The following is a 10963-nucleotide window of genomic DNA, read 5'->3' on the forward strand; positions in this document are numbered from 1 at the left end:
AAAAAAAAAAAAAAAAAACTGGACTGGCAGCCCATAGGCTTTTTTTTTCCTTCTTGAGATAGGATCTTGCTAAATCACCTAGGCTTGGTTCAATTTTGTGATTCTCTTGCCTCAGCCTTGCTAGTGCTGGGATTACAGGCATAAGCCATCCTGCCCGGGCAGGTTGGCCCCAGGTGGGGACAGTGCGGCAGCCTGTGAGCAGGCCTTTTGGGTAGGACAGGGGTTACCTGCAGACGCCAGGGCCAGGCTCCGGCTTCCTGAGGCAGTACTCCCGGCACCGTGGGCATTAGCACTGATCTGCTTTTCAAGTGTGGATGAGGAGTCTCGGGGCTGCGGTCCAGGGCTGGGGGTGTTCCTCTGTGAGAGAAATCCATAATGGGTCAGCAAGATGGGGTAGGATTTCAGGCAGTGGACTCTATTCTACCCACTCATGCCACCTTGCACTAGAAACAGACTGGAGGTGAGAAAACACAACACACTGTGGTTAAACCTGGACTCCGTGTGCCCTACTGGCCAGGGAGAAGCAGCACTCTTCGCCCCTCTGCCCAAAATCAGCCTGGCCCGTGGCTCACCACCCTCTCGGCGCGGCTGGGCAGCACCACGCTGGCCAGGGGAATGCTGACAGGAAGCTTGTTGGGCTGCACCGTGCTGAGTGGGATGCTGATGGGCAGGCTGGTGATGGTCTCCCCGTGGCTGCTGTACGTGCGCTCCTTCCCGCCCTGTGCAAATGCAGACCGTCTGTCTCAGGCCAGGAGACCTCGACCTGCATGTATGATCTGCCTCCCCGACACACCTCTGGGGACATCTCGAGGCTTGAGGGTTCCACACCACTCCCAAGCTGCCCCTCCTCCTGCCTGCCTGGCCTGGTGTCCTGGCCTGCAGGGCCCCTGCTGGACCTTTAACCACCTCCCTCCAGGCCCCCATGGCAAATGGGGCAATAGCCTTCTAAACTGGCTCTAGCATGGTTAGAATGAGGGCCAACCTGGCAAAGCCCACTTCTGGAACCTGCACCACAGGATCTGCCTGGGTCCCCTGCCCCGTCATTACCTGGCTGCACATCCCATGGTCCCCAAATAGCTCCACAAGATCTCCAGGCTAGGCTGTGCACTTCATGGAGCCCTAAAGTCACCCTGGATGAACTCTCCTTCTAGAACCTCCCAAACCTGGGGAGCCCGCCCTGCCTGGCACTCAGCTTGGGGACCCTAGGGACACAGGCAGGACAGAGCTAGTGCCCCATACCTTCTCACTGTTCTTCTCCCCTGCTGTGGGGATGGCCCCAGGGGAAGGGGGCCTTGGGTCCTGAGGGCTCAGCTTCATGCTGTTGGACAGACCAGGGCTCTGGTAGGGAAGGCTGTTCTCCTTGGTGTGATCAGCTCTGCAACAGAAAGCTGCGTCACTCTTAGGACCCCTCAAAAAGCTCCAAACCTCTTCCAAACACATGTGGGCCTACTGAGATCTCAAGAGGCCCCAGGGTACTCACCTCAGATGTGGCTCGTTGGCTGCTGCCTTGGCTGACGCATGGTCCTGGCTCAGGTGCCGCCGCAGCACGATCTTGGCCGGTGAGAGTCTGGTGTAGTCAGGCAGGGCCAGGCCAGACAGCTTCTCCAGTCGAGGCCGGCCACTGTGGCTGGGGGTGCAGGGCACAACCTCCTGGTCCAAGGGGGAAGCCAGGTACTGCGGGGTGTTCTGCTTGGATGAGGGCCGGCTCAGCGCACTGCAGAGCTCGTAGCTGGCAGCATGGCCGTTCATGGAAAGCTCGGGGCTCATGCTGCTAAAGGGAGGCAGGGAGAACTTAGCACAGTCTAGCTCAAGGTGCAGCCTGCCAGTGGCCTCAGCCTCTAGCTCGCGGCCCAGGGCACCCTTCCCACGCAGGTGCATGGACAGTGCATCGTCAGGAGGCACACAGGACTTGAGCTGCAGAAGCTCCTGCTGCCGCTGACTCTTCTCCAGTTCCACGATGCTGATCTGTGGGGCAAGAGGTGGCAGTCAGACTGCCAGGTGTGGAGTGGCCACACAGCCTGGGGCACTCCCCAGGTCCCATCCCCCATCCATCCACAACAGGAGGGACCCTCCCAAGGAAGGAACGAAAGGTGACCACGAGGGGAGCTGCCAGGATGCTCCTCGCTTGTGCAGTGAAAAAGCCTAAGCTGTCAAGAACAAGATGTTCTACTAGGTACAGTGGCACAGCCCTGCAATCCAGCCACTTGGGAGGCTAAGGCAGGAGAATTTCAAGTGCAAGTTCAAGGTCAGCCTCACGTTACTTATCAAGACCCTGTCTCAGCAATGATATTTTAAATTTTTATTTGTTTTTGTTTTTTTCCCCTGGTATCAGGGATCGAAGTCAGGACCTTGTGTTTGCAAGGCAGGAAAGGAGCTACTGAGCTAAATCCCTAGCCCTTATTTGTTTGTTTGAGGCAGGGTCTCACTATGGAACCCTGGTTGGCCTCAAACTCTCAGCAATTTTCCGCCTCAGCCTCCCAAGTGCTGAGATTATAGGCATGAACCACCAAACCTTAAAAAAAGCTGGGGATGGGCTGAGGGCTTAGCTCAGCGGTTCGGTGGCCTGCCTTGCAAGTGCAAGGACCTGAGTTCAATCCCCGGTACCAAAAAAAAAAAAGAGAAAAGCTGGGGTTGTAGCTCTGTAGTACAGTGTTTGCCTATTTTTGTGGAAGGCCCTGAATTTAATCCCCAGCACCACAAAAAAGAAGAGAAAGTGAAAGTCAGATACTATGTGAAGACTCTTCCAGGCTAAAAGTGTAGAAACAGGCTTCATTTGGTTACTAAAACAGCAAAGCAAACCTTTTTTTTTTTTTTTAAATGGAGCTTCCCTCTGGACTCCTAAGCTCAGCTGTTGAGGTGGCATGCACCTGACATCCTAGCACTCTGGGAGGCTAAGGCACATGGATCACAAGTTCCCAGCCCAACCTGCGCAAATCAGCAAGACCGTCTCTCAAATAAAAAATATAATTGGATGGGGATGTAATTTGTTGTGAAGCTCCTGTACGCTGTACATTGTACATCCTCAGTACTGTGAAAGAAAAGAGGAGGGGTGTACAGAACCTGTGCTCAAGTGATCCTCCTGCCTCAGCCTCCCAGAGCAGTGGGATTACAGGTGTGTTTACCACCACATTTGGCTCTGGCTACTTCTTATTAATAAGACACCCTCTGCTGGGTGGTGTGGACTCCAAAGTGTTCTGCTGGGGGACACACGATAAATACAGCAGGGCAACATGTCATGGAATCTTCAAAAGCTAGTAAAACTACTTTGGGGAATGTTATTAAGGAAACAGCCTTAGAGTCTCCAGGCCAAGTGTGGTGGCACATGCCCACGATCTGAGGACTCTGGCAGGGTGGGGCAGGAAGGTGGCAAGTTCAAGCCGGGCCTAGACAACATAGTGGGTTAGTGAGACCTTCTTTCAAAATAAGAGCTAGGATGTTGCTCAGTGCAAAAGTCCTGCGTTTAGTCCCTAGTACTGTAAAAACACAAAAGTCTACTACAAAGAACCGCATCCGAGAGTCTAGTGACAGGGGTGCTTCAAGATATTAAGACTGCACTGTGCACAGGCTACTGGATGGGGGTTTTAGATTCTGAAGTCGAGGCTACACATCTTGCCCTTAAAGTACTTGCCCCTTCAGAGCAAGCTGCCCCAAAAAGGCACGTGGAAGAAGCTTATCCTCGAGACCACACTCCCTCTCTTTTCCCAGTTTTCCTGCCTTGCTGAGCATACTTCTCTCATCATCAGAAGAATAAACTGTTGAATAAGCAAATCCTGCCAGTGACCCTTTAACAAGCTATTTACTTGGAGGCACCGAGATCTGAGGTTCAGAATGGCACCCTGAGGCCCCTGCACTCCCTATGGGGTGACAGTGAGCTGGCCCGGAGTCACACCATCCCAAGCCATCTTCAGGGCCCCCGGGTCCACCTGCAGCTCCAGGCAGTGCCGCTGCTTCTCGGAGATCTGGCTCCGCAGTGCCTGCTTCTCCTTGCGCAGGTTCTCCAGGGAAAGCGTGGACCAGTCCAGCTTAAGCTCCTCGCAGCGCGCCCGCAGCTGTGGGGATAGGGATGGCATCTCCGTGGAGCCTGGGCCAGGCACACACTGGGGGAGATCAGAGCACAGCAGGGCTCCCCCATGTAGATGCCAGGGTCCAGCCTGAGTCAACTCACCTCGATCCTCTGGGACCAGAGGCAAGGCCTGTACCTAGAATGCTGCACCAGAGCCAGGAGTCCTCAGGGGGCCCAGATGGGGACTTTCTGACCACCTGTGCCCAAGGACTGCATAGCTGACCAGGGGACTGGGGCAACAGGCCTCCACCCAGCCCGGGGCCCAAGACCCTGGATGAGTGCTCTACAAGGCTCCAGAAGGCCCTCCCACAGGCTGGTTCACGCACCAGCCGCAGGCTCTGGCTGCGCAGTTCTCTGTTGTCCTTCTCCAGCTGCTCCGACTGCTCCCGAAGCTGCTGGTTATGGGCCGAGATCTCCTTCTGAGCTTGGATCAGGTCATTGTAGGTCAGTGCTTTCACACCCAGCTAGAGATGCAGGGGATGCAATAGCATGTGTGAGGTTTATGGGTGGTAGGGACAAACCCTGTGATGACCTGAGGGGCCCAAGCATGTCTTCCCAAAGAGGAAGGGTGCAGCTTTTCCCTGGGTGGCAGAGAGAAGGGGACAGGTAGGGCCACGGAGAGGAGTAGAGGGAGCCTCAGGGATGCAGCCAGGGCCCACCCCAGGTGCTAGGGAACTCTGAGGAAAGTACTTTGAGAAAAACAGCAACTGAGCCAGCTGATCCACTGGACCACCCACCCCCATGGCCAGGTGAGAGCTCAGCTGGGAAAGGGTGCCAGGGTGGCCAGGACATCTCCAGGTACTACCTCATCCAGTTTCTGCTGGAAGAGCCTTCGGATCTCTTCCTTCTGAGCCTGGCAGTGTCCAAAGAGCTGCTGAGCTGTGCCCAGCAATTGAACATTCCGTTCCTGCAAGCAAGAGGGGTAGGTGATATGGGGACCAGCACATTAAATAGATCCTGAGTCACCCTGGCTGTGGCCCCACGCACCTTCTCCTGGTCCAGCAGCTGCTGCAGGTTGGCCTTGTATTGCGGTGTCTTTGTGTATGCCAGGAACTGCAGGTACTGGATCTTGAAGGACTCTAGAGACAAAGGATGTGGCATGGGAGTAGGACACGCAAGGCAGGGCCTTCACGCAAGCCCACCCAAAGGAGAGGGTGGGAGATGCGTCAGACACAGGCATGGGGGTGGGTGGCTGGACAACCTCTAGAGATGGCCTCACGCTGTGTGTGCGGTCGTCACACAGTACATGATAGTTCCCCATGGTTCCCCGGCTGCCAGTGTGCGGGGACTCTGCACAGTGGGGAATCCTCTAGGATGCTAAGCAGCATCCCTGATGTCTACCTGCCCCATGCCAAGAGCACCCTAGATGTGACAACCATAGATGTTGTAGACATCACTGTGTCCCCAGTCTCTGATGCTCATAGGGCCCCAACCTGAGCCTCTGCCAACCTGCCCAGTGCATCTGACCCCAGCCCCTATCCCTCAGGGGGGTCAGCAAGGGGTCACTAGGAGCCCCCAGCCTGACCTGTGAGGTGGGAGCTACAGCCCACAGGCCATGGCACCCATCCTGAAAGCCCACAGGCCCAGGGCCAATGTCCCAGCTGGCACCCTCCAGTTGAGCCTCACCTAGCAGCTTCTGCAGTGCGGGCGGGGTGGGCGCCACCAGCAGCGGGTTGGGACCGTGCCGAGGCACACTTGGAGGTAGCTGGTAGAATGGGCTGTGAGGGGACCGGTAAGCATCTGTAGAGAAGAGCAACATCCCAATGTCAGCCCCACCAACTGGATGGGTACCTTGTGGCTTTGTAAATGTGAGGTTCAGTACATTTCTCAGAGTCGAGAACTCCCTAAAGACCACATCTTGTGGTCCTGACCACCAGACAACTGCCCCACCCCCTGCCACTGTTGAATCCATGACTTTTGAAACCTCTGTGGGTAACACTGCTTCTGCCTTCTTTTTTTTTTTTTTAAGTATTCGACATTTAAACCAGGGCCTTAGGGCCAGGGATTTAGCTCAGTGGTTCTGCCACCTGCCTCGCAAGTGCAAGATCCCAAGTTTGATCCCCAGTACCAAAAAAAAAAACCCCCCAAAAAACAGGGCCTTCACACTGAGTTATAGAGACAGGTTTTGCTAAGTTTCCTAGGCTGGGCTTGAATTTGTAATCCTCCTGCCTCAGCCTCCCAGGGGTGCTGGGATGACAAGTGTGCATCTATGTATCCAGCCCTGCTTTTGTTTCACACAAGACTCTGCCTGGCAGAGAGGTGAGGACCAAGCTCCACACACTGTGTGGACACCCCCGGAGGCCTGTTGCAGGCTATGATGCTGCTGTCCTTCTGGCTGGTCTCTGCTCTTCCCGCTGCCCTAAGGTAGGCTCAAGGTACAGCCCCCGCATGACTGTCTGGGGACCTAGACATGGTGCCTGAGTGAAGATATGAGGCCAGGCATGGCGTGAGCTGGGCCCATGTCTGCTCACCCTGGGGCGATGAGGATGCTGTCTGGGACACAGTCTGGGCATGGAGGAGATCCAGTGCAGTTTGGTTCTTTTTGGGCTTACGCTCAGGATTTGCAGTGTTCATTTTCTTGGGGCGCCCACGCTTCCGACCAGCCATCTTCCGCCCTTTCTTGTTCAGCTTCTTCTTCCGAGCTTTGGAGGGTGATGGCTTTTTGACGGTGGTCACCCCAGTCTTCTCTTCCTCAGCACCAGAATCCTGGTGGATGGGGAGTTAAGGCAACAGTAGGAAGGGTGCCCACACGGGTCATGTGAAACCCTAAGGGGAGCAAAGCGGGGGCAGCGCAGCCCTGCAGGACTCAAGTCCCCATCCCCGGCACCCCAGCTGTGTGTGGGCAGGCCTTACCATGGGGGTCTCGGTGGGGCCAGCTGCTTTGCTCTCAGGGACCTTGGTTGGGGTGGTCGCATTGCTCTTGTTCTCTCGCTGCTGCCGGCGCCTAGCGGCTTCCTGTTCCTCCTGGGAAGAGTCACACAAGTGTCCCGATGACCCCAGTGCTGCCTGCGTCAACTCCTCCACCCAGACATAGATGAGCAAACTGAGGCCCTGCAGAACCTGAGTGGCAGCCCTCACCAGGACATTCACAGCTGTGCAAAAGGACACACACCAGGGGCTCTGACTGTGACAAGGGAAAAAGAAAACTGCCTCCAGGATGGAGGAAATGCCAGAGGCAGAGGAGAGGTCCAGCAGCACCCCCACTGCCACAAGAGACCAAAGGCCCCCACTGGCAGGGTGGGACTGACAGTGTTCCCCTGAGAATCACCAGAAACTCTGGGTAGCCCCTGGGCATACAGGAAGGACATGGCCTGAGGGCCAGCAGGGACCCAGGCCAATAGAGGCCCACAGCCCAGCCCCATCCAACCAGGGAACAAAGAAAAGGCTAGAGATGGGCATCCCTGTGCTGACATCTAACTCCACAAAGAAAGGTCACTGGGATAGGCATGTGCTCAGCTTTGGTGGCAATTTACCAGGCAGCCAAGGCCCGAGAAGCGGCATGGGGTAGACCATGCCTTCCCACCTGGCTTCTATAGACTGGAGCAACAGGGATGGGCAGACCAGGCCAGCAAGATCCCCTCTATTCTAAGGGAGGGTACAATGGGCATCTCCCCAGAATGCCACAGACAGGGCTCCACGGGGATGCACACAGCAGAGCACTGGGAAAAGGCTGCACCCAGAGGGGACTTGGGGGACAAGGCCCTCAAACTACCACCCCACCCTAGCAACTTAGCACCTCTCAGGCTTTCCACATTACTGAACCATGAAAAAAGAAACAGACTTACCCTGAGTTTTGGATTTTTCAGACTAGAAAAATAGTTTTCAAGCTAAAAAGAGAAAAACATGCTTATTAGAAGTCAATCGCAGACTCCGCCAAAATGAAGATGACACCTCCGATGAATGTGTCCATAAGCCACAACCACACCTGGGGACCAAGCACACCAGCTGGCACCAGCAGTGGAGACCTGGTTGTGATGTGGCTCCGTAACACCCAGGGTGGCCAGGCACCATCCTCGCTTCCCAGACAGTCACAGCTGGGCACATACTCCAGGAACACAGGCTCCCCTTGGGGAAACATCAGCCCACACCAGGACTCCTGCTCAGGCCATGTGGCCATGGTGGTAGAGCACCAGAGGTGGCTGCTAGCTCATAACCTTGCTCAGCTGCCCTGTGTTACTTGTGGCCACCAGTCTCCACCCACACTGCCCAGAATGGACACAAACCCGGGCTGTGGTGAGCGATACGTATGGGATGGGACACGTGCATTGTAGCACCTCAGCACACGGAAGGCAGCAGGGCAGTCCATGGAGGGGGTGCCCAGGGGAATGGGTGAGTCACACGCCAGCCAGGGCATGTTGGGGACACAGGAACATAGCCCATGCCTCAGAGCTCTGTCTCATGCAGAGAGCTGGGAATAGGCAGTGGAGGAAGAGACAGGTGCTTACACACTGCAGATCTCTGGGTGACAAGGGCACACTCACTCTCCCATGTCACTCAGGAAGACATGCACCCACCAGAGCACAGGGCTACCAAGTGGCCCTGACCCAGGCCTCGCTGCCTCCATAGGGAGGGAGCAGAGGGGAACAGCAGCCCAGGGACAAGGCAGCCCAGAAACACTTCACAGTCAGGCAGTGTCTGGGACACTCACTATTGTGCGGTCGATAGTGTGCAGATAGTAGGAGACCGGCTTCCCCGTCCACGATACAGAGCCCTTCAGGGGCGACAGCTCTACCACACGCATGATGGTGCCAATGTCTGAGGGCAGGAGGGTGGAAGGGACAGAGACAGGTCAGGACCTGAGCTGTGACCTTGGCTGCTGGGCACCCCAAAAGCCTGCCAGCCAGGAAGACAGACTCTAAGCTACGGCCACCAGCCTTCATCCCTGCCCACCATGCCAGCTGGCCCATGGTGTCCCTGGGCCTGACCACAGAGGCTGGGACAACACATGACTAGCAGCCCATAACAGGAGGGCAGGGGTTTTCAGGAAAGGTGATGTACCCAATCGAGCAGAAAGGTCCAAGTGACCAGGAGACATTCAGATGTGGGACTATGCAAATCAAGTGAAGAGCCTACAGAGCCCACAGTGGGAGCCAGCAGGGTGCCAGAGGGGAGAGCCCTACCCCGAGGCTTCCAACACCCCCAGGCTTTCCTTCTCCACCATCTCTTCTCAGAGGTGCAGGGCTCACCCTGCTAGTCCTGCCCCACCAGGGGACAATGAGTGCGATCTGGGGACATTTGTGGCTGTCATGATGGTGGGGGAGGACCTGGCACAGAGCAGGCAGAGGCCAGGGGTACTACCTGGTACCCTGCAATGCCCAGGACACCCACCCTGGAGAATGACCAGGCCCAGTGGAAACGCTGCCAAGGGGAACACCCTGTCTTGGGGCATGTCAGTAGTTTATAGAGTCACCAAGAACATTAATCTAGCAACACAAGAGCTTATTACCACTCAAGTTTCTGCTGTTTATTCTGAAATTCAGAGGTGCAAAGGGCTTCGAGGATACAATTCTGCCACCTGAAACACAAAAACTGGTTACTGCCATTCATGCTGTAAACAAACGGACACACACAAACACAACTGAGAGACATGGAACTTAAGAGTACAGCAAAAAGTTACAAAAGGAAAAATGAGTGCTCAAAACAAATACCAGGGCCTGACTCCTGTCTACTTTCTTACAAGTGAAGAAAATTACCCTTCAATGGCTAAATTTAATCCTATCCTACACATAACTCTCCTTGAAAATGTTTTCAAGATGTTGTAGCGATACCCGCCTATAATCCCAGAACTCTGGGAGGCTGAGGCAAGAGGAATGAAAGTTCAAGCACAGGCAGGACAACCTAGTGATTTAGGGGGACCCCATCTCAAAATAAAAATAAGAACACATAAGGGCCAGAGATTTAGCTCAGTGGCATAAGAGCAAGGTCCTCAGTTCAATCCTTGGTACCAAAAAAAACACACCAAAAACAAAAAGCATAGGGCCAGGGATGTAGCTGAGTGCAAAGATCACAGGTTCCATCCCCAGTACAGCAAAATAAATACACAGATAAATCCTCAGGTTTTCATAAAATCTTACTGGTATTGACCTCTGACCTCAGAATATCAAATGAAGGACAACCAACCCTTCACAACCACCTTCACAAATAGCAATGACCTTGCTGCACAGTGCATGGCTACACCAATGTTTGGGAAAAAGGTCACAGAGCAACTCGGTACCACCGCACAGTGGAGGAAGAGACAGCCACAAGGGAGGGAGGCCACTAACACCACCGATGTGAATCCTGGGGTTCACCGTTAAATGAGGAAAAGCAGGTCAATCTGTGGGCATACAGCAAAATCTTTAAACACCAGCTACAGGGCTCAGGATGTAGCTCGGTGGTAAGGTGCTTGCCTAGCATGTGGGAGGCTCTAGGTTACACACACACACACACACACACAAACACACACACCTGGGCACAGTGGTGCAGGACTATAATTCTAGCACTCAAGATGCTAAGGCAGGAGGATCACCAGCCTGGGCAAGACAGAGTTCAAAGCCAGTCTGAATATATAACCAAGACCCTGTCTCAAAATACAAAAATCAACCAAACAATACTAGAAGAACATTCGATCCCCGGTACAAGAAAAAAAAAAAAAAACTAGAAGAGCAGGCCAGGAGATGCTAAGAAAGGGCCCTCTGGACAGTCAGCAAAGGCAAGATGCATGTGAATGTTTCCATTCAAAAGCAGACCTGAACTGGGCATGGTACAGCATGCCTGTAATCCTAGCACTCAGAAGGCTGAGACAAGATGATCACTGTGAGTTTGAGACCAGCCTGGGTTACATAGTGAGTTCAAGGCCATCCTGAATTACAGAGTGAGACCCTGCCTCCACCCCCCTCAAAAAAAAAAAAAAAAAAAAAA

The 10963-nt window shown here is 54.4% G+C and overlaps 1 protein-coding gene across 1 annotated transcript in view; it reads right to left on the reverse strand.

Annotated features, from left to right (window-relative positions):
* The window catches only part of Dot1l (DOT1 like histone lysine methyltransferase), a 41072-nt gene that overhangs the window by 11663 nt on the left and 18446 nt on the right, over nt 1-10963 (reverse strand). Inside the window, exons 9-22 of the mRNA XM_010634886.1 lie at nt 9510-9578; nt 8712-8818; nt 7849-7890; nt 6917-7027; nt 6535-6769; nt 5690-5803; nt 5051-5142; nt 4869-4970; nt 4390-4527; nt 3924-4049; nt 1481-1965; nt 1240-1375; nt 573-719; nt 228-357 (exon numbers count right to left, since the gene is read on the reverse strand). Of these exons, the coding sequence (XP_010633188.1) occupies nt 228-357; nt 573-719; nt 1240-1375; nt 1481-1965; nt 3924-4049; nt 4390-4527; nt 4869-4970; nt 5051-5142; nt 5690-5803; nt 6535-6769; nt 6917-7027; nt 7849-7890; nt 8712-8818; nt 9510-9578 (2034 nt within the window). The remainder of the gene's footprint in view (nt 1-227; nt 358-572; nt 720-1239; nt 1376-1480; nt 1966-3923; nt 4050-4389; nt 4528-4868; nt 4971-5050; nt 5143-5689; nt 5804-6534; nt 6770-6916; nt 7028-7848; nt 7891-8711; nt 8819-9509; nt 9579-10963) is intronic.

The sequence above is a fragment of the Fukomys damarensis genome, unplaced genomic scaffold (assembly GCF_012274545.1).
Source record: "Fukomys damarensis isolate Sample0158 unplaced genomic scaffold, DMR_v1.0_HiC HiC_scaffold_37, whole genome shotgun sequence".
Classification (NCBI taxonomy): Eukaryota; Metazoa; Chordata; class Mammalia; order Rodentia; family Bathyergidae; genus Fukomys; species Fukomys damarensis.